General features: G+C 41.3%; 1 protein-coding gene across 3 annotated transcripts in view; it reads right to left on the bottom strand.

The window, feature by feature from the left end:
- Window positions 1-24,349, bottom strand: part of smek1 (SMEK homolog 1, suppressor of mek1 (Dictyostelium)) — a 137,594-nt gene that overhangs the window by 5,464 nt on the left and 107,781 nt on the right. The window contains exons 9-13 of one of the 3 annotated variants that reach the window (XM_043696929.1): window positions 10,887-11,010; window positions 3,141-3,299; window positions 2,863-3,032; window positions 1,636-1,778; window positions 525-737 (exon numbers count right to left, since the gene is read on the bottom strand). In XM_043696929.1, coding sequence (XP_043552864.1) covers window positions 527-737; window positions 1,636-1,778; window positions 2,863-3,032; window positions 3,141-3,299; window positions 10,887-11,010 — 807 coding nt within the window. In that variant the 3' untranslated portion in view covers window positions 525-526. The remainder of the gene's footprint in view (window positions 1-524; window positions 738-1,635; window positions 1,779-2,862; window positions 3,033-3,140; window positions 3,300-10,886; window positions 11,011-24,349) is intronic. The other 2 variants (XM_043696928.1, XM_043696926.1) reach the window with 2 other exon arrangements.

The following is a 24,349-nucleotide window of genomic DNA, read 5'->3' as shown; positions in this document are numbered from 1 at the left end:
TGGGACATATCCTGGCTGATTCATTTCAACATTGCCACTCTACCACAAGTGTTGACTGCTACTGAGATGTGGTTCCATGGCTATTAGAAACACCCTATTGCCAAAAGGTCAATGTTCTTACAAGAGTCTGGATAAATTAGCTCCTCATCCTTCGGATAGGGCATTACTGCCAAGACTAATTCTGTCGTTTGGCATTTCTGTCATTTGATAAACGTCAGAGTGGGATTCTGGATCGATTTCTATCCCCACCTTTTGAGCCCAAGGATGCAGAAGCCAAATCTAACATTCTCCCCAGTCCACGTGGTGCCTTTTGCCCAACAGGCCATTGTGAAGCTGCTTTTTGAAGACGGTTTGTCAAGCAGATTTTTCACTTGTCAAAATATGAACTCCCGTCTCCATATGAAGTAATAGGGCATCCACCATCATGAGAGAACTGAGACTGGGGAAACTTTCTGTGCTAGAGAGCACTGCTCAACCTGAGAGCCATTTATTCCTGCAGTTGAGTAATAAAAAGAAGAATTTACACTTAATTGGCAGATTCCATACATTTTTTCCTCTCCATAAATTTGCCAAAATGGTCCATGATTTCGTCATCATTTTTTGACTTGTCAGTTGGTAGTAGCACTGGCTCCCCATCTTCCATTTCATCCTCATCTGTGTTGAACCACATCTCCTCCTCTTCCTCCAAGGTGCGGGCATCTCGTCTGTACCTGTTATTCCGCAAGATGGAGCGCATACTGTATTTCAGAGATAAAATAAAACATCAGAATACTTTGCCATAGTGGGAATGGTAGTGGTTAAAACGCTGGAATAGTAATCCAGATAACTGGAGTTCAAATCTCACAATGGCAATAAGAATTTCAATTCAATTGGAAAAAAGATGCAAGGAGATATATTTCTTAGTAAATTAATTGGTCAGGAAAATATTGGATTGTTGCAAAATCCCAAATAGTTAATTAATAGGGAAAGAAATCCGCCATCCTTACATGGCTCTTAACGGTCAACAATAACAATCTCAACTGCCTTCTGAAGCATGCATAAGATATTCAGTTGTGTAAAATCAATAGAAGTACAATCTGCCAATTTCAGAGGCATAGAAAGGGAGAGGAAGGGGAAGATGAGAGAGATGGGGAAGGGACAGAAAAAGTGAGCACACAAGTGCGAGGAATACATTTAACCCTAGTCTACTCATCAATAACAGATCAAGGATACAAATTCACGATGTACACCAACAGCATATCTCAGACGTGACAAATGCAAGCAGCTGTCATTAAAAATAAGCATTATGCTCAGAATTAAAAGTAAAAGAAGTGTGTTGTCTATGGTCCAGAAAAAATCTGGCAGAAATGAGACAGGATCACTTCACACATTTCACTCACTTTGACTTGTAACACCAAATCACACTTCTATTTTCTATCCCTTCTTTCCCTAATCAACAAACTAAGAGACTGCCTCCAGTTTTCCTTCCTTCATATGATGTTCTAAATTAAAAGTTTGAATAATCTAACTCAAACTTTTTGGTTTACCAAACTCTTTTCATGCAGCCTTTTCAACATTTTATGTAACGCAGCCAATGAACTGGAGCTTTTTACAAGTCCTTAAGGAAGAGAAATTATATTTATTGAAAATAATCACCTGTCAAGTTTTGGATTATCCTGCCTTTCCCTTTGCTGCTCATAACGTAGTTTCAACCCTTTGAACGTCTGCACATAATCCACATCTTCAAGTGCTTTCCAGTAATTTTCTATGACGTGGGCTGTTAGCGACTTGATGTCTTCCTGCATAAAAGAACAAGAGACTATTTATTAGATTAGATTCCCTATAGTATGGAAACAGACCCTTTGGCTCAACAAGTCCACACCAACTCTCCACCCAGACCCATTCCCCACATTTACCCCTAACTAATGCACCTCACACTATGGGCAATTTAGCATAGGCAATTCACCTGCCATGCACATCTTTGGATTGTGGGAGGAAGCTGGACCAATCGAAAGAAACCCATGCAGACATGGGGAAAATGTGCAAACTCCACACAGACAGTCGACCAGAATCGAACCCGGGTCCCTGGCGCTGTGAGGCAGAAGTGCTAACCACTGAGCCACCATGTCACCCCAGGTTTCAGTCTCAAACAAAATCCTACAACTGTCACTTATAAAGGCAACAGAATTAAGTGGTATTTTTGCATTAGAAATTCTCTCAATTTTAGGTTTCAACATGGAAATGTACTTAAGTTGAACTAGTAATATCAGAAAACACAAAGTTTAACAAAGCTGGGGACACCCTTGAGGTGTTTTTTTTTAACCTTTCAGAAGCTTACAGGTATGTTGTGTACAGTTTCTCCTGTGACACTTAGTATTTGAGACTTTTCTTTTTCTCCAGTGTTACAATAAGTAAATCAAATATAAACTAAATAGTCTCTGCAGAACTGGCTTTTAACAACCTGCAACCTGATGTTCAATCCTATACCTTGGCTGGAAAGGACATCTAAGTGACCTACTTGGAGTTTTGAAGATCTACTACAAGATATGGCACTAAACCTGTACAGACTCTCCAGCCTATTTCCTCCACCTCCTTGACTGTGCACTGTAGCAGTGTGCCAAGATAGGGCTCTCAACAGAATGAGATCGCCACCTGCCTTTTGTTGTAGTTGCTTTAATAATGTGTGGGTAAGATGGGGGCACACAAAGCTAGAGAACTGAACCTGCCTTTGCAACTAGTTGCTTTCTTTGGCATTATGACCAAGATTAGGTACAGCAGTACGAAAGACTGAAGCATGTACCACCAACACTGTGGTGTTGCCCATTCTACCCTAGTTCCCACAAACCAGCTTCTTTTGCTTGGCAGAAAGACAGCCAAACTTACCACTCTGATGAACTCAAACATTTCAATGATGGCTGAATTCAACAAATTATATCGGGATCCATTATTCAGAAATGCCTTCATCACAGCTTCAAACAGAAAGGCTTTCATTATGTAGCGATTGTAGAACTCATCTTTCAACCCAATTATCTTTCTCATGAAGCGAAGTGCACCTGAAATTAAAATAAATACAGGTTCAAGCATAAAACACCGAACCTAGAAAAAGAACAGGTAAGAAAGAAGAGATTAATTTATTAAAAGAAAATCAGCCTAAAACTTACATAATGCGACAAAGGCATGCTTTGAGCCCATGAGTACAAGTACTCTCCGTAAAATGTCTTTGTTTATGATGTAGTTCTTGATATGGTAGGTATGATGTTCCACGCAGAAGGTGAGCAATTCCAAAATTAAGGCCAAAAGCTGGGCTGTCTGAAAATCATCTGAGGAGTAAAGCAAGAATCTGGTTTAGTCATTTTAAAGCAATGTTTTTGCCTAAAAATTGTGCTGAAAAACAAGTTATAAGCAAGTTATAAGAGGTAAGCAGGAAAGTAGAGTTGAGGTCACAACTGGACTAGCTGTGAACTTATCAAATGGCTGAGCTAGCTCAAGGTGCCAAATGACTTACCCCTATTCCTAATTGTATTTTGTAAATTAATTATCTTGAATTTTGATTTTCTGTCACATCTCAGTGTTCAAAATAAAAAGTCAAAAAGAAAAATGGATAACATAACTTGAATATAACACACAAATAGAAATTATTGGTTTTGACAGGTGTAAACTGCAGAAGTTCAATTAAAAGTTTATAGTGCAGTAAATGGCTTTACATGTGAACCAGTGATTTATTTTCCTTTCTTCAAAAGTTCACATCTGAGGTAATGTTTAGAAAAAAAGAATTCTGAACATGTGTTATCCTTTCTTGAAAGGAAAAGTAAACAGGTTAACTGGCAATGCATGTCTTTGTACACTGTGGGACTTGCAGTTACAAAAGGTTTCGGCTTTGGCTGTGTTTGCAATTGTGGACAACTATGGCACTTGTGTCAATTTGAGAATGCACATGCGTACAATTCCAAACACAGCATGTTATCATGTAGAATTGTGTGACTTCATACGCAAACACCACATTGCTAATGTGCAGGGAAGCACGGATATGAAATGGGCTTCAGTGGTAGGATATGGGAGCAGGGAACGTTGGTGAGAGGGGGAATTCCTGGAGGTAACAAGGGAACAGGACCCAGGTGTCCAGTGGCCCTCTTTCTGCTGTCCTCCTCCTTTTTCTTCCAGCTAACCCTCCCGTCCCCCAAAACCCTTTGAATGTGCATTTGTGACTTAAAGAGGCGCATGCACTAGTCAGCAAACAGTCATGAATGATCTGAATGTGGGGACGAATTGTAATAATCCAAATTTTCTTATGACACCAAATTGGATGCGAATGCAAGTTGCAAAGAAGATGCAAACAGGATTCAAGATAACTTGGACAGTCTAACGGAATGGACAAGAACATTCAGAAGAAATACAATGCTAATAAGTGAAAAGTTATTCACATTGGTAGAAACAGAAAGGCAGATTATTTTTCATTGGAGGGGGAGTGGGAAGTATTGGTGAACAAAAGGAAATAGTGATCAGTTGTGAGCTAATTGAATTAAGCAGATTCAAAGGGTTAAATGGCCTACTCCTGCACCTGTGTTCCTACTATAAGTCCACAGGTAGTTGCAGAAAATACAAGTATGCAATAAGAAAGTTTTGAATCATAAGATGTACAGATTTTAGCACTTTGAAAATCACATGATTGTACATCATACCAATGCTCAATATAGTTATTCTTTAGACCAACCTAAATTAAATTTTGCATAATTATCACACAGTGCTCTGCTTCACAACAAAGATTCAATAAAGGAAACAACCAGCTACTTTGTAGATTGCCAGCTTCACTTTCTCTTGCAAATTGTGGACTCAAGCACACAAACTTCTTTGAGTTACCTTCTTCAATGGTTCAAGGTAAAATTGTTGCATTTTTTGTAGGAGTACAGGGAATTCTCAGTGTCTCAATCACCATTCCCCCATCAATAATCACTAAAAATCGTCACAATTGATAATTCATATTGAAGTTTGTGGAATCAGCTTCTATATAAAATAGTGGCCTCATTTGTCCATACCACCATACACATTGTACATCAGAAAGTACTTCAAAGTAATTAGAAACTCTTGAATTATAATCTATTTTTCAGAGTCACTGAACAGAAATCTCTGCTAACACCATAGAGAAATGATGACGACAATACATGGTTATAGGCTGAGACACAACATCAGGCTCTTTTGCAATCACCTTCATCAATCTATACCACACTTCCTTTGTGCCAATTTTAATTCCTTCAATGCCACATCTATCTAGAATTAACTCCAATTGAGAAATAGCATCTTCAGTGATTAATAGGTAAGAATGGAAACCGGAGGCTATCGGGAAGCTATGTTCTTCATTTAAAAACTTACCTCGTGGGAACAGGAGCCTTCATTTCTGCAGCTGGACTGGCTAGAGTGGAAACAAGGGGGCTGTCGGTAAGGTAAATTGTTCATTTAAAAACTTACCAGCGTGCAGAGGACTCTGGGCCTTTTCTCCCCCCTACATGTATATAAAAGTTGGGTGTTTGCTGGATACCTGAATAATTGGGGCTCATTCTGGCGTAGGTGGGACCTCTACAAACAGGATGGTCTACACCTGAACCAGAAGGGTACTAATATCCTGGAGGGAAATTTGCTCATCGTCTTCGGGAGGGTTTAAACTAATTCAGCAGGGGATGGGAACCTAAATTGTAACTCAAGTGTACAGGAGGTTGAGAATAGTGAGGTCATGAATAAGGTTTCAAGGTCATAGAAGTGTACCGACAGGCAGGAAGGTGGTTTGAAGTGTATCTACTTCAACGCCAGGAGCATCTGGAATAAGGTGGGTGAACTTGCAGCATGGGTTAGTACCTGAGACTTTGATATTGTGACCATTTCGGATATATGTACGGAGAACGGACAGGAATGGTTGTTGCTGGTTCTGGGGTTTAGATGTTTCAGTAAGATCAGGGTAAGTGATAAAAGAGGGGGAGGTGTGACATTGTTAGTCAAGGACAATATTAGAGTGGCAGAAATGATGTTTGAGGACTCATCCACTGAGGTAGAATGGGGTGAGGTTAGAAACAGGAAAGACGGTCACCCTGTTGGGAGTTTTCTATAGGCCTCCAAATAGTTAGAGACGTAGAGGAAAGAATTGCACAGATGATTCGGGATAAAAGCCAAAGTAACAAGGTGGCTGTTATGGGGGGGGGCTTTAACTTTCCAAATATTGACTGGGAATGCTATAGTTCGTGCACTTTCGATGGGTCAGTTTTTGTCCAATGTGTGGAGGGTTTCCTGACGCACTATGTAGATAGGCCAACAAGAGGCGAGGCCACATTGGATTTGGTACTAGGTAACGAACCAGGCCAGGTGTTAGATTTGGAGGTAGGTGAGCACTTTGGTGATAGTGACCACAATTCGGTTACCTTAACTTTAGTGATGGAAAGGGATAGGTATATACCATAGGGCAACGGTTATAGCTGGGGGGGAAAGGCAATTATGATGCGATCAGGCAAGATAAAGGATGCATAGAAGAAGGAAGGAAATTGCAGGGGAAGGGCACAATTGAAATGTGGAGCTTGTTCAAGGAACAGCTACTGCATGCCTTTGATAAGCATGTACCAGCCAGGTAGGGAGGAAGTAGTCGAGCGAGGGAACAGTGGTTCACTAAAGAAATTGAATCTCTTGTCAAGAGGAAGAAGACGACTTATATTAAGATGAGACGTGATGGCTCAGTTAGGGTGCTTGTTGTTTGTCATTTTTATAAATCACCTGGATGAGGGCGTAGAAGTATAGGTTAGTAAATTTGCAGATGACACTAAGGTTGGAGGAGTTGTGGAAAGTGCTGAAGGAAGTTGCAGGTTACAGAATGACAGATGAGCTGCAGAGCTGAGCTGAGAGGTGGCAAATGGAGTTTAATGCAGAAAAGTGAGAGATAATTCACTTTGGAGGGAATTCAGAGTACTGGGCTAATAGTAAGATTCTTGGTAATGTGGATGAGCAGAGGGATCTCGGTGTCCGTGTGCGTAGATCTCTGAAGGTTGCCACCCAGGTTGATAAGGTTGTTAAGAAGGCATACAGTGTGTTAGCTTTTATTGCTTCCACAGGAATCAAATTAATACATGAATGATTAGGAATTACAAACACAGGGCACAGGTATCATGGGGCTGGACTGAAAAGTAAATCTCTAATCCCTATTTTAGGATAAAATCAGTACATTGTTCAATGATTAATATTAATTTTTGCCTTTAGACTCACTCTCTGCTCTTATTAATTTACTTAACGTTATATCTACTCCAAAACTTTTTCTTGATTTCCTGATTCTTAGTTTAAACAAATATTCTAATTTTGGAAGAGTGATAAAAAAAAAGTACACTGACAAGCAATCACTTATCAGCATTCCTGTCACGCTTTTAGTAATAGGAGGATGTGTCAGGCCTGCAAATATTCTATAAAATAGTTACTCAATCTGCATTTGATCTTCCCAATGAAGTGGAGACCACATGTTGAGCAGTCAATGCACTGTACTAAACTGAAAGCAGCATTTTAAAATTGCTTTCACTTGGTAAGTGTGTTTGGGGCAATGGAGGAAGAAGGAAAATAGCACATATTCCATCTCTGCACTTGTATTCACTGTCACTAAAACAGATAAACCAGGTCTCTCTCAATATCTCCCTTGGTATTTTCTCTCTCACATGATTGCTTTTATCAGTTCCAATATATGCAACGCCTTATATTTGCCATCTCTGAACTTGATCATTTACTGAACAATCCAGGTACAAACACCTTTGAGCACGCTCTGCAAATCCTGGCTGCCTCACTGATTCTAATTTTAAGATCATAAGATGCGATGCTTGCTTTGAGACTACTAGCTCAAACATTGTGCCTTCCAGAATGGGGAGCATGCACTCAGGTGACCGAGACTCCCTCAAGCTCATTTCTTTGCTTTGGCAAGTAGTTGATCTGGATCCAGGCTTTATCTGTGATGGCTGCTGACATAGCTTTGGAACTAGTCATTTGTACAATTGTTTATTCCAGATCTACTATTACCAGGAAATGCAATGTCAGTAATCAATATTGGATATTGCCTTTCCCAAATAAGATTTCGGAGATTTGAGGGAAAGCTTCACTTGATTGTCTGAAAGTTACTCCCCATGGATCACAAGTAAATACTGTCTAATCAAACTATTATGACACACTTCTGAACAGATGGGGTTTGAACCTGGTATACTACCACTGTGCCACAAGACGTCCTAGTGTACACTGCAACATCTCCATTGTCTGGAATGTTCAGGATCAAGTCATTACAGTATTTTAAATTTTCTCGATTGTAATGTTGTTAGAAAGCCTTATCGCAAGTATGACGGAAGAGGCTGCAACATAGTGGTGTCACTGAATAGTAATTCCAAACCCCAGGCTAATGCTTTGGGAACAGGGTTCAAATCCCACCAGATAGAGACTTGAATGCAATAAAAAGCATGGAATAAAAATGGTGAGTATGTGACTATTTATGATTGTTGTAAAAACCCATCAGGTTTACGAATATCTTTTAGGGAAGAGCATATGCCATCTTTTATCCAGTTTGGCCATCATATGACTCCAATCCTCAGCACTATGGCTGGTACTTACCCTCTATTACAAATGGGCAATAAACGCTGGCCTACCCAGCTGAGCCCACGTTCCAGGAACAAATGAAACAAAAGATTATAAATATTCACATGAAGCAAAACAGTGATAAATTATTATTAAACACCAAGAAAAATTGTTATTTATTCATATACTGCATCTTCCAAATTATCACACCTGAAGTATCGTACTAAAGTAGTATCATGTATTGCTTTAGTTGACTCAAAAAATTTCCAGACAACCAGTGATTCAGAATATATATTTCTGACTGGAGTGGTTATAGTGTAACTGTTAAGCAGCAAGGACATTCACAGATTTTTCAACTTTTGGATTTTTGTAGAATATCTACTTGAATTATCAAAGTTTGCACATGCTTGACATTAAATAACTGAAACAAAATCAAGTAGTTATTTGGCAAATTTAGCTACCACTTATTCATTTGATCAGGGGGATAAACAAGTGTTTTAAATGCCTTCCTCAATGCAATAACATTGACTGCAGTAAATGAGGAAAGAGGTCATTTTTGGTTTCTGCCAAGCGAAACAGCTAACGTCAGCAGACCTTTTCCTGCTGTGACATTTTAAGAATGAGTGACACCATTAAATTGTCCTTCTTTGGTACAGGACTATTCAGGACTAGAGAGAAAGTCCTTCAATTCTGGCCCACCAGAGGAAATTCATTCAGGAGCAGATAGGTAAAAATCCAAGTATTTGGTATCACTTAAAATGACCGATAGCGTGAACAAAAGGTTGCTTATTTTCAAAACCATCTCCCAGTCAAATAAATAGCTGGAATGGAACAAACGAGGCAGAAAGCAACAAGACTTTGAACAATACGAGTATGTGGCATTGCCTGCTAACATGGCTACTATTAAAATATTTAATTAATTCTTCATAAAAGCTCCAACAGCAGTCGTTCTGCTCAGTTTGAATTAGTTTCTAAATGTAGATTAAATTAAACAACCGTAACCATTTTGCTTGAAATTGCATGTTCGTAATATAAAGCTTCATCATCCAATATACTATTTAAACTTTTTATTACTTAACATCAATGATGCATATCTGGCAGTATAATTAACATCCCATGATCTGTTCATGAGTGACATATTGAGTAGAAGCAAAAGACGTATATAATAAAACAATTCCTACATTACTGAAAACCAAAGTGCATAATTTCACTTAAATATACATAAAATCACAGATGCAGAATATTTGCTACTTTCCTGCTTTTGTATCAATGGAAGACATTAGTATAATCAAAACAAAATCTTAGTTTGCATGGTAACAAGGACAGAATTGACCATAACATTCAAAAACACATTTGAGTACAAAACATGTGTTTGGTTTAGGTAGTCAGCTTCCATAAGAATTTCAAGGAATTGGAAGTTGATTTTAGATACACATAATGAAATTTTTAAAAACTGACTTTATATCATCATTTGCCAGAACACTCAAATTTACTCACAGCAATCTACTTAACCATATACTTAGCTGGGTTCAATAAACCTAAAGCATTGTGTCTCAAGAAGTTGCCGTTAACAAAACCAAGCAATGATTCAAACAAAATTAAAATACAAGATGTTATTTCACAGGCATGGCTTTTTCAATCTGCATGTTTCAAATGTAACAGAGGCACCAAAATACTGTACTTCACAAAATATATCCATCACCGAATTCTTGAAACCGAGCTTTATCTAAATATTAAACATGCCCACAAATAAAAAGAGCACATAAAAGTTAAGCACAGAACAGGAAAATTAACCCATATCCATACTCTGGAGGATTTATCTTATACATACTGCCTAACTCTGACCATTTAATCATGCTTTCTCTCAAGAAAAGCCAGGCTCTTAGTGATTTTGCGCAGCTTTTGCTGCGTGGTTCCTGCTGCAACAATCTGCAGCCCTTTAGAAGGCTTATTTTATGGATAGCCATGCATTTGATGGAAATGCAAGAAAGGCATCAAGTGAAAAACTGAAGAACCTCAACTCAACCTTGGAATCTTTGAAAACATAATTACAAACAATTATTTTGCTGGAAAAAGTTAACAACAACTGGCTTCTGACCCAGTGACAAGTGGGATATCTATGATGAGAGATGAATTCTCAGTTTCCTTTCCACGAGCAGTGTTGTTTGACCCAAGAACCAACAAAAATGTTCATAACAACCAGTGCTGCTGGATATCAGAGAAAGGGAATGGCAGGACTTAAGTTTTTGAGCAATTCTCTTCATTACCACTTAACATTTTGACACAAGTGTATTTGCATGCCACACATTGAAGGTAAGATGATGATTGGTACTGACCATTATACGGAGATGGCTCACCTTTGCTGGGCTTCTCCTCAGTGGTATTCGCCAGCAAGGGGGCAGTCAGAACATGCATGCAGTGCTTGTAAAAGAAACTCAGGAATTCCGTCTTCTCTGTTTTCTGCACAAAATAATGCATCTTAATTTAGACTTCCTTGCTTTCAGAATGGTGCGTTACTAACAGGGACTACAATTTAATTATCATTTATTAATATTTTAGTACAAATGCAATTACTGTCTAAGAAGCAGAACCTGATATGAAGCTGGTCAGAGAATATTTTATACCTATTAAAACAGATAGTCACAGTGTGGCAAAACAGTGATGGGTTTTGTACTTCCAATCTGGACTATGTTTGGACATGTGACTTATTGCACCACTACTTGGGTGATACACCAGTAATTAATTTTCTGTTAGTGCAAAGATCTCAAAAAAAGTAAGGAATGTAAATAAGCACTCATGAGAAGAGAAATGAATCACACATCAGTGGCCCTCTAACATCTACATTAATGTTTGAATCTATTCCCCACACACTTTCAAATTTGAAGACAACTTTCTACACTTTTAGCAAGGGGATATACCAGAATAAAATTACTTCAATTGGGATGTAATTTGCTCAATTAGTACTCTTACGTGTGAAAAGCCAAAGACCTATCTTTCAATTTAAGTTCTCTTCAGTTTAGGGCAGAGTACATAGCTGCTCTTAAATCACTAAATCGCCAGATTAACATAAAATGGCTCTGTAGAATGCAAAAAAAATCTCACTAATGCCTTTCTTACATTGGGAATAATGAACATTTCTAAGACAGTCTTGTATCCACTTGTGTGGCGTGGCTTATCCACTTTGGTAACAGGAATGGAGAATCAGAATATTTCTTGATAGGTGAAAGATTGGGAAGTGTCGATGTCCAAGAATATTGGTTACATTTCACACGCATATCACTGAAAAGCAGCACACAGTTGCAGCAAGCAATTAAGGTGGCAAATGGTAAAGTTAAGTGCAGAAGTAAAGATATCCTACTTCAATTGCATAGAACTTGGGAGAGATCACACCTGGGGTTTTGTAAAGTTTTGGCTCCCTTATCCAAGGGAGATTAGACTTACCACAGAGGGAGTGCAGACTAAGTTTTATGAAGCTGAATTATTCTATTTGGAGACATTGAAGAAACTGGGTCTGTATTATTTAGAGATTAGCTGAATGAGAGATGATTTCATGAACCTTACAAAACTCTTAAAGGACTAGACAGGGTGGTTGGAGAAAGGAAGATTCCACTGGTTGGGAGGGCTAATATGAGCCTGAGAAAAAGAGGAAAGCCACTAGGGACTTAGATGAGGAATTTCTTCACTCAGAAAGTAGGTCCTAACCCTAGAAAGCTCTGAAAGTTCAGTCACTTTGCGAGTTTAAGGCAAAATTCAATAGGTTTCCACAAACGAATGACTTCAAGATGTTGCAGAAAAATGGCTTCGAGATAGATGATCAGCCATGATCTAGAATGGAGGAGCTGATTCAAAATCTTGAATGGCCTACTCCTGTTCCTAGTTTCTCGTCTTCATTTCAAACTCAGCAAGTGGACCAATACAGACTTGGGTCTACTATATAATAAAATATCACGTAATGTAGCGCATTTATTATTTCATGAGATATGGTTCCTGGTGGCAAGGCCAGCATTTATTGCTCATCTCTAACTGCCCCTGACAAGGCAGTGATGAGCTTAGAACATAGAAAAGTACAGCACAGAACAGGCCCTTTGGCCCACGATGTGCCGAGGTTTAATCCTCATGTAAAATATAGTAACTTAACCTACGCACCCCTCAACTCACTGCTATCCTTGTGCATGTCCAACAGTCGCTTAAATGCCCCCAGTGACTCTGCTTCCACCCCACAGCTGGCAACGCATTCCATGCATTCACAACTCTCTGCGTAAAGAACCTACCTCTGACATGTCCTTTATACCTTCCTCCTAATATCTTCAAACTATGACTCCTCGTACCAGTCAATCGTGTCCTGGGGAAAAGTCTCTGGCTATTGACTCTATCTATTCCACTTCATTATTTTGTACACCTTGATCAGGTCTCCTCTCTTCCTCCTTCTCTCCAGAGAGAAAAGTCTGAGCTTATTCAATCTTTCTTCATAAGGCAAGCCCTCCAGTCCAGGCAGCATCCTGGTAAACCTTCTTTGCACCCTCTCCAAAGCCTCTGTATCTTTCCTATAGTAGGGCGACCAGAACTGGACACAATATTCCAAGTGTGGCCGCACCAGGGACTTGTAGAGCTGCAGCAAAACCTCGCGGCTCTTAAACTTGACACCTGTTAATGAAAACCAAAACACCATATGCTTTCTTAACAACCCTACCCACTTGGGTGGCAACTTTGAAGGATCTATGTACTTGCATTCCCTGATCCCTCTGTTCCTCCACAATGCCAAGAATGTTGTCTTTAATCCTATATTCAGCATTCGAGTTTGACCTTACAAAATGCATCACTTCGCATTTATCCAGGTTGAACTCCATCTGCCATTTCTCAGCCCAGCTCTGCATCCTGTCTATGTCGCGCTGCAGCCTGCAGTAGCCCTCTACACTATCGACGACACCTCCAACCTTTGTGTTATCTGCAAATTTACTAACCCATCCCTCAATCTTCTCATCCAAGTCATTTATAAAAACTACAAAGAGCAGAGGCCCAAGAACAGAGCCCTGTGGGACCTCACTCAACACTGACCTCCAGACAGAATACTTTCCATCTACAACCACTCTCTGCCTTGTCAACCAACCAATTCTGAATCCAGTTAGCCAAATCTCCCTGTATCCCATACTTCCTGACTTTATGAATGAGCCTACCATGGGGAACCTTATCGAATGTGTTGCTGAAATCCATATACACCATGTCTACTGCTTGACCGTCGTTGACATGTCTTGACATCTCCTCGAAGAACTCAATAAGATTTGTGAGGCATGACCTGCCCCTCACAAAGTCACGCTGACTGCCTTTAATCACACTATGCTTTGCCAAATAGTCATAAATCCTATCCCTCAGAATTCTTTCCAAAACTTTGCTGACCACAGATGTAAGACTGACTGGTCTGTAATTGCCATGGATTTCCCTTTTACCCTTCGTGAAAAGAAAAACAACATTCGCCTCCTTCCAATTCTCCGGTACGACTCCTGTGGAGAGGGAGGAGGCAAATATCCTCGCCAGCGGCTTAGCAACCTCTTTTTCTCACTTCCCGGAGCAGTCTAGGATAAATCTGGTCTGGCCCTGGGGATTTATCAATCTTAATGTTTTCCAAAATTTCTAGCACATCAACTTCATCAATCTTGATTTGGTCAAGACTGTATCCCAGCTCCTTGAAGTTTTCATTTACAATAAGTTCCCTTTCCTTGGTGAAAACCAAAGCAAAAATCTCATTTAGGGCTTCCCCTATCTGCTCAGACTCCATGCACAAGTTCCATACGCTATCTCTGATCGGCCCTACCTTTTCCCTGATCATTCTCTTATTCCTCACGTATGAGTAAAATGCCTTTGGGTTCTCCATAAACCTTCTTGCCAAGGATTAGGGAGAACCAATAATAATAGGATGTTAATAGTAGGGGATTTTAACTTTACAAATATAGACTGGGACTGCCACAGTGTTAAGGGCTTGGATAAGAGAGGAATCTGTTAAGTGTGCAGAACAAAATTTTCTAATTCAATATTTGGACGTACCTGCTAGAAATGGAGCAAAACTCGACCTATTGTTGGGAAATAAGGCAGGGCAGGTGACTGAAGTGTCAGTGGGGAAAGCACTTTGGGGTCAGTGATCATAACTCTGTTAGTTTCAAAATAGTGATGGAAAAGGACAGACTGGATCTAAACATTAAAGTTCTAAACCAGAGGACAGCCAATTTTGACGGTATTAGGCAAGAACTTTCAAAAGTTGATTGAGGGAGGATATTGGCAGGTAAAGGAACTGCTGGGAAGTGGGAAGCCTTCAAAATAAGATAATGAGAGTTCAGAGGCAGAGTGCTCCCGAGAAGGTGAAGGATAAGGCTGGTGGGTGTAAGCAATGCTGGATGACTAGAGAAATTGACGTTTTTGTCAAGAGAAAGAAGGTAGCAGATGCCAGACAGGGATAGCAGGGATTGAGTGAACCTCTAGAACAGTATAAAGGCTGTAGAAGCATAGTTAAGAGGGAAATCAGGATGGCAAATAGGGTTAAGGAGAATCCAAAGGGATTCTGAAAATACATTAATGACAAAGAGCAACCGAGGGAGAGAACAAGGCCCCTCAAAGATCAGCAAGACCACCTATGTGTGGAACCGCGGGGAGATACTAAACAAGTATTTTGCATCAGTATTTACTGTGGAAGAAGAGACGGATTCTACAGAAATTGGGGAAATAAATAGCGACACCTTGAAAAATATCCATACTACAAAAGGTGCTGGTGGCGCCTTAAAACACACACAGAGGTGGATAAATCTCCGGGACCTGATCAGGTGTACCCTAGAACTTTGTGGGAAGCTACGGAAGTGATCGTGAGGCCCGTTGCTGAGATATTTGTATCATCAATAGCTACAGGTTAGGTGCTGGAAAACTGGAGGTTGGTTAACATGGTGTCACTTATCAAGAAAGGTGGTGAGGAAAAGCCAGGGAACTATATACCGTTGAGCCTGACATCAGTGGTGGGCAAGTTATGAAGGGAACCCTGAGGGACAGGTTTTATATGTATTTGGAAAGCTAAGAAGTGATTAGGGATAGTCAACATGTGCTTGAGAAATCATGTCTCACTAACTGAGTTTTTTGAAGAGGTGAAGGAGTGATGAAGGCAGAGCAGTGGACATGTTCTATATGGACTGCAGTAAGGCATTTGACAAGGTCCTGCACATTAGACTGAATGGTATACAGTGAGAATTAGCCATTTAGATACAGAACCAGCTCAAAAGTATGAGACAAAGGGCGGTAGTGGAGGGCTGCTTTTCAAACTGGAGGCCTGTGACCAGCTGAGTGCCATAAGGATCAGTACTGGGTCCACTGCTTTTTGTCATTTATATAAATGATTTGGATGCGAACACAGGAGATATGGTTAAAAAGTTTGCAGATGACACCAAAATTGGTGGTGTAGTGGACAACCAAGAAGGTTACCTCGAGGTACAATGGCACCTTGATCAGATAGGCAAGTAGGCCAATATACTTAATGGTAAGGTCCTGGGGAGAGTCGCTGAACAAAGGGAGCTTGGATTGCAGGTTCACAGTTCTTTGAAAGTAGAGCCGCAGGTAGTTAGGACAGTGAAGGTGACATTTGGTATGCTTGCCTTTACTGGTCGTTGCATTGAATATAGGAGCTGGGAGGTCATGTTGCGAATGTACAGGACATTAGTCAGACCCCTTTGCATGCATTTCTCGTCTCCCTGCTATAAGGAAGGAAGTTGTGAATTCTGAAACGGCTCAGAAAAGATTTATCGGGATGTTGCCAGGTAGGAGGGTTTGAGGGAGATGCTGAATAGTCTGGGGCTTTTTTCCCCTGAAACATTGGAGACTGAGGGGTAACCTTATAAAATCATGAAGGGGCATAGACAGGGTGAATAACCGGGGTTTTTTCCTCAGGGTAGCAGAGTCCAAAACTAAAGGGCATAGGTTTAAGGTGAGACAGGAAAGATTTAAATAGGACCTAAGGGACAACTTTTTCCACAGAGAGTGGTGCATGTATAGAATGAGCTACCAGACAAAATGGTGGAGGTTGGTACAATTACAACATTTAAAAGGCATCTGGATGGGTAAATGAATAGGAATGGTTGAGAGGGATATAGGCTGTGCTGGCAAATGGGACTAGATTGATTTTGGATATGTGGTTCGCATGGACCAGTTGGGCTGAAGGGTCTGTTTCCATGCTGTACAGCTGCATGATTCTGTGACTCTATGAGCTGCATTGGGACATCTCTAAAGTAAAAGTACCCTCCTTCCTATTTCTCTTCCTGGACTTTAAAACCCAACTTTCTCACCTTCCCCATTGCTCTTGTTCACTTTTCTAAGATGCCATAACCTTGCGTGACCAATGCTCTAGCTTACTTGAAGCTGGTGTTTCACTGGTACTGGTCTCCTGGGACTGCTGCCAGGTTTTTGGTGGTTCTGAGACAGTTGGAGCTGCTAGCTGTTCTGAATGGCTAGCACTTGTGGAGGGTGGGATCTCCTCACACTATGGGGACGAAATCACACACTGTCCTTGGTGAGTCACTTTAACTAGATTAAGATTTGATGATCTTTAAAGGGTTAAGCAGTCTGCTCCATTCTAAAGTTCTGACCCTAGTCATTGGAACAGTAAGACTGAAAGGAGGGAGAGGGATTTACTGGTTGACGAATGGGAGCTCCTTCGGAGCTGATGTAATTCAGCCCAAATGATGTGCAAGTTAGGTGGATTGGCTATGCTAAATTGCACATAGTGTTCATGGATGTGTAGATTAAGTATGATAGCCATGGGAAATACATGGGTTAGAGGGTAGGGGAATGGGTCTGGATGGCATGCTCTTTGGAGAGTTGGTGTGGACTCATTGGGTTGATTGGCCTGCTTCCACATTGAAGGAATTCTCAGATTCTAAAATAAAACCACCTCTCATTAGTCCTTTGAGGCAAAGGTGTTCATGCCCATTGACCGAAGAGTTTATTGGGTTTCAGTGGTTTCACTAATGCTTGCTAAGGCCCATTTGAAAGCCTGTGAAGATAGGGCTGAATGCTACACGTGGTTGAGCTTTGAATGAGTTCTTCTCTTGCGATTTCCTCTCTTAAGTGCTTACTCCTGCCTCTGCACTGAAGGAGGCAAGACTATCTAACATTTAAAAAAAACATTCATTCACAGGATGTGAGCATCGCTGGCTAGTCCAGCATTTATCGCCCATCCCGAATGGCCCAGGAAGCAGTTAAAAGTGAACCACATTGCTATGGGTCTGGAGTCACATGAAGGCCAGACCATGTCAAGACAATAAATTCCTTCCCTCAAGGACATTCCTGAACAAGATGCAGTCTTCTGATAATCAACAATGGCTTCATGGTCATTGTTAGACTCTTATTTCTAGATTTTCTTTCTCATTGAATTCAAATTCCATCATGTACCAAGGCAGGATTCAAGCCTGGGATCCCAGAAATCCTGGGATCCAGGGTTTCCAAATTAATAGTCTTGCAATAATACCATGAGGCTATCGCCTCCCATGGTCTTTTCCTTTGGTTGTATCAGATGCAGTGATCTTAGGCAAGATTAAGGAAACTGGAAAGCTTAAACCAAAATTTTAAGAATGTCCTTGTAAAGCTTCTGTTGATCACCATGAGGTCAACAGCTCAAGCTTTCCATAGCTAATTCACTTTATGTGACAGGCCGGCATTCTTGCAGCCCATTTCAGTTGTGACTCCCTGAATATTGAGTTTATTCCCAAAATGTTGATTCTCCTGCTCCTCGGACGCAGCTGGACCTGCTGTGCCTTTCTGGCGCTACCCTTTTTGACTGACTCTTCAGCATCTGCAATCCTCACTTTCTTGTGAACTGCTTGAATTCAAAACACTATTGTTGTCTCCCCTCTACACATTGGCTTTAAGTGTTACTACAGTACTAAAGATTTCTAACAGTGGAAGCAGAATCAGGAGGTTTGCAATATATTTAAAGCAGGAAGTGGGAGATAAAAGAAAGCAACAGAACGTGAGACAACTAAACAGAAAAACTGAGATAGACCAAGGAACTTCTTAATAATAGAAGAGGATAAATAATTCAGGCCTTATGAGCTTGTTTCACCGAACAACAGAGTTTACCACTGCTTAACTCTCCAAGTTTTTAAAAAAAATAAATGATGCCAACTTCGCATGTTTTCACACCTGAGACCCAATTTGCCTTTCCTTCTATTACAGTGTTAGTTCTGAGGATAGCCAAAATGATGCTCACAATCATCCTCTCAGAGAATTGATTTATTTCAGGATACATAATTTTAAAGTGTATATTTTCTTACAATTAACATTCCAGGGACACCATTGTTTTTGGAATTTATGTTAGATGGCATGCATTAAAAATCTTTCTCCAATGGTTGGGTATAAAGTCCAGCAGGGATTTCAATCCATTGGGAAAAACACAGACAGCAATTTAAGTAGTTATAACATGCAGTATAATACATGGTATTCTTAACGTAATGAGTGAATAAATTAACTCCTCAGTGGATAGATGCAGAAGTCTTTCACAGCTGAACAACCCTGTGGAGAATTACGGGTGCACTTTTGCACTAAACCCTAAGCACATACTGTATATTTAAAAGAAGTACCTCAATGTCTTGACTCAATGTCTCAAAGGAATTGTTTTAAGAGAGACAAAATAATCTAATTTATCTGCCATAGCCTTCTGAAACTATGTCAGTGCAAAGAGGAGCTATCAATATTAAACCTCTCATGGAATCAAGAAACATCAGGTGCAGGCAAAGTTGAACCGAGGAAGGAGATCAGCCACATCTGCAAGAAGTGATGGGACAGACTCAAGGGACATACATGTGCACTCTCTCTGTTCCTCTTGCTTAGTTCAAGAAAAAGGAGACATATGTCAGATATAGAAAGCTGGGATCAAGTGCATCTCATGAAACGTATAGGTAGGGTAAGGCATATTTAAGAGGGAAATCAGAAGGACAAAAAGGGGATAGAAGATAACCTTGGCAGATCAGGTTAAGGAGAATCCAAGAGATTCTACAAGTACATTAAAGGCAAAAGAGCAACTGGGGGAGGCAAGGTTAGTTAAGTTTGCAGATGAAACCAAATTGGTGGTATAGTGGACAGTAAAGGAGTTTAACTAAGAATACAACTGGATTTTGATCTGTTGGGCCAATGAGTGGCAGATGGAGTTTAACTTACCATAATGCAACACCTCGCATTTATCTAAGATGAACAATGTCAGGACTGACACAGTTAATGGTCAGGCCCTGGGTAGTGTTTTTGAACAGAGTGACCTTGAGGTTCAGGTACATACTTCTTTAAAAGTGTTGTCATAGGTAGACAGGGTGGCATTGAGCGCACCTACTATCATCGCTCAGATCAGTGGATATAGGAATTGGAAAGTCACGTTGTGGTTGTTTAAGATATTGTTCTCAATTCTGGTCACCTTTCATAGATCCTTTGAAAAGCTGGTGGCACTATCCTCACTGACCTCAACATTTTTGGATATTGGACAATTAAATAAAATAATAGAGAAGGGGCACAATTTGCTTTTATCCTTGGGCTTTTGTTTCACTATTAAAAAAAGTGCCTGCATGCTTATACAGTTTAACAATCATTTGTATCTGAAATTTGATTTTACAGCACTGAGACCTTTTAAGTCAGATTTCGTATTCTTTGGAAAACATTTTTATTTGTGAAAAAGTCTGAATTTAAGTACGAACAAGCAGAAGTAGAAGTTTCAGCCAGAAATATTAAAACCTCCTAACCTAGAATCAATGTTAAAGGAAAGGACTTCAACAGCAAAGAGCGAGGTCAGATATCTAGAGTAAGCAAGGCACATCTCAGCATTCTAATGTATTATTTAGTAGGAAAATACATTGCCCACTTACATTTGAGCATAACCTGCACTCAATAACTTTGAAATGGCAAATCAAAACTGGAGAAGTATTGCGCTACAGGGCTCAGATTAATGGTTGCAATTGTGCATCTGTTTGAACGAATAAAGATTCTGCAGTTGGACTATCAGTGATTGCACTGTAGAGGATGCAGAAGAGATTCACCAAGATTTAAAATTCCCAACAGCGTGGAAACAGGCCCTTCGGCCCAGCAAGTCCACATTGACCCTCCAAACAGCAACCCACCCAGACCTATTCCCTTATATTTCCCCGTGACTAATGCACCTAACCTACATATTCCTGGATACTGTGGGCAATTTAACATGGCCAATTCACCTAACCTGCACATCTTTGGATTGTGAGAAGAAACCAGAGCACATAGAGGAAACCCATGTAGACACAGGGAGAATGTGCAAACTCCACACAGACAGTTGCCAGAGGCTGAAATCAAACCTGGGTCCCTGGTGCTGTGTGGCAGCAGTGCTAATCACTGAGCCATCGTGCCACCCCAAAGGATGTGGCCTGGCAGGAAAAAATGCAGTTATGAGGAGAGACTAAATACACTGGATTTTTTTGTCTTGGAGCAGAAGAGGCTGAGTGGGGAATCCAATTAAGGAATACAAAATTATGAGAAGCATGGACAGTGTAGAGTGTGAGAATCTCTTCCCCATACCTGACATGTCTAAGACCAGAGGGTATACGTTTAAGGTGAAGAGCAAATGATTTAGAGTCGGTCTGGGGAAAAAGGTTTTCACCTAGAGGTTGGTAGATATATAGAATGTGCTGCCTAAGAGGGTAGTGATGGCAGGGACTCTCTTTATATTTAAGAAATATCTACTTAAGTACTTAAAATGCCGGTACATAGTCGGCTATGGACTAAGTGCAGGTAAATGACATTAGTGTAGTTTGATGTTTGTTGGTCAAAATAACGTGGGCAGAGGGGCCTTTTTCTATGCTGTGTGATTCAATGACTATGATTCTATTTCCAGATTAAATTATTCAGATTCTAATCAAACTTGTGAATGGTAAACAGCCACCCAGCTCAGAGGACACACTTCTCAAGAAATTGCCTAATGCTTTCTTTAATACTCCACTCAAAGTCATACAAGTCTACAAAGGCTTGCGAGTACAAACACAGTGACAGAAAGGTACAGCACTGAAAAAGACCCTTTGGTCCAACTCGTCCATGCCGACCAGATACCCCAACCTAATCTAGTCCCATTTGCCAGCGCTTGGCCCATATGCCTCTAAACCCTTCCTATTCAAATACACATCCAGGTGCCTTTTAAATGTTGCAATTGTACCAGCCACCACCACTTCCTCTGGCAGCTCATTCCATACACGCAACACCCTCTGAGTGAAAAAGTTGCCCCTTAGGTCTCTTTTATATCTTTTCCCCCTCCCCCCCACCCTAAACCTATGCCCTCGAGTTATGGACTCCCCCACCCCAGGGAAAAGACTTTGTCTATTTATCCTGTCCATGCCCCTCATAATTTTATAAAATTCTAAGAGATCACCCCTCAGCCTTCGATGCTCCAGGGAAAACAGCCTCAGCCTACTTAGCCTCTCCTTATAGCTCAAATCCTCCAACCCTGGCAACAACCTTGTAAATCTTTCTGAACCCTTTCAAGTTTTATAACATCTTTCCAATAGGAAGGAGACCAGAACTGTACACAATATTCCAAAAATGACCTAACCAATGTCCTGTATAGCCGCAACAAGACCTCCCAACGCCTTTACTCAAATAAAGGAAAGCATATTGTGGAGTTTGCACGTTCTCCCTGTGTCTGCGTGGGTTTCCTCCGGGTGCTCCGGTTTCCTCCCACAGTCCAAAGATGTGCAGGTCAGGCGAATTGGCCATGCTAAATTGCCCATAGTGTTAGGTAAGGGGTAAATGTAGGGGTATGGGTGGGTTGCACGTCGGCAGGGCGGTGTGGACCTTTTGGGCCGAAGGACCTGTTTCCACACTGTAAGTAATCTAATCTAATCTAATACCAAATGCCTTCTTCACTATCCTATCGACCTGCGACTCCACTTTCAAGGAGCTATGAACTTGCACTCCAAGGTCTCTTTGCTCAGCAACACTCCCTAGGACCTTACCATTAAGTGTATAAAGTCCTGTTAAGATTTGCTTTCCCAAAATGCAGCACCTCGCATTTATCTGAATTAAACTCCATCTGCCACTTCTCAGCCCATTAGCCCATCTGATCAAGAACCTGTTGTAATCTGAGGTAACCTTCTTCACTGTCCACTATACCTCCAATTTTGGTGTCATCTGGAAACTTACTTACTATACCTCCTATGTTCTTATCCAAATGATTTATATAAATGACAAAAAGTAGTGGACCCAACAACAATCCTTGTGGCATTCCACTGGTTACAGGCCTCCAGTCTGAAAAACTCTCCACCAAAGGTCTTCTACCTTCGAGCCAGTTCTGTATCCAAATGGCCAGTTCTCCCTGTATTCCATGAGAGCTAACCTAGCTAACCAGTCTTCCATGGGGAACCTTGTCAAATGCCTTACTGAAGTCCATATAGCCAGGTGCCAACTTGCAGACACCTCCTCCTCCTAGATCTTGACCTTGCCTCCCACCACCAAACCATCATCTCCCAGACCATCCACAACCTCATCACCTCTGGGGATCTCCCATCCACAGCCTCCAACCTCATTGCCTGTGAAGCCCGCACTGGCCGATTCTACCTCCTTCCTAAGATTCACAAACCTGACTGCCCTGATGACCCATTGTCTCAGCTTCTGCCTGTTCCACCGAACTAATCTCTTCCTACTTCGACACCGTCCTGGCCCCCTTAGTCCAGGAACTCCCCACTACGTTTGGGACACCACCTATGCACTTCACCTCCGCCAAGACTTTCGTTTCCCCAGCCCCCAACACCTCATCTTCACCATGGACATCCAGTCCCTGTACACATCGATCCGCCATGACGAAGGTCTCCAAGCCCTCAGTTTCTTCCTCTCACGCCATCCCAACCAGTACCCTTCCACTGACACCCTCATCCGCCTAACTGAACTGGTCCTCATCCTCAACAACTTCTCACTTCCACTTCCTCCAAACCAAAGGGGTAGCCATGGGCACCCGCATGGGACCCAGCTACGTCTGACTGTTTATTGGATACTCGGAACAGTCCATCTTCTGCAGTTACACCGGTACCACTCCCCACCTGTTCCTACGCTACCTTGATGACTGTATTGACACTGCTTAGTGTTCCCATGAGAAGGTTGAATAGTTCATCAGCTTCACCAACACTTTCCACCCTGATCTCCAATTTACCTGGACCATCTCGGACACCTCCCTCCCCTTCCTGGACCTCTCCATCACTGTCTCTGGCGACCGACTAACCATACAGACATACACTACAAGCCCACCAAATCCCACAGCTACCGAGACTACACCTCCTCCTACCCAACACCTCCTCCTACCCTACATCTCCTGTAAAAACACTATCCCTTATTCCCAATTCTGCTGCTTCCACCTCATCTGTTCTCAGGATGACCAATTCCTTCTCAAATGGTCCTAGATGGCCTCTTTCTTCCATTATCACAACTTCCCTTCCCACGCGGGTGACGATGCCCTTCAGCACATCTCCTCCACTTTACACACCACTGTCCTTGAACCCCACTGATCCTCACCTTCCACCACACCGACCTCCGCATACATCGCATCATCCTCTGCCACCTCCAAATGTACCCCACCACCAAAGATATATTTCCCTCCCTATCAGCATTCTGGAGAGATCATTCCCTCTGCGACTCCCTCATCAGGTCCACACCCCACCACCAGCACCCACCCCACTCCTGGCACCTTTCGCTGCCACCACAGGAAGTGCAAAACCTGTGCCCACACCACTCCCCTCACCTCTGTCCAAGGCCCCAAAGGATCCTTCCACACCCATCAGAAATT

The sequence above is a fragment of the Chiloscyllium plagiosum genome, chromosome 10, assembly GCF_004010195.1.
Source record: "Chiloscyllium plagiosum isolate BGI_BamShark_2017 chromosome 10, ASM401019v2, whole genome shotgun sequence".
Classification (NCBI taxonomy): Eukaryota; Metazoa; Chordata; class Chondrichthyes; order Orectolobiformes; family Hemiscylliidae; genus Chiloscyllium; species Chiloscyllium plagiosum.
The sequence above is the reverse complement of the archived record's forward strand: the minus strand, read 5'-3'. Positions and strand labels throughout refer to the sequence as shown.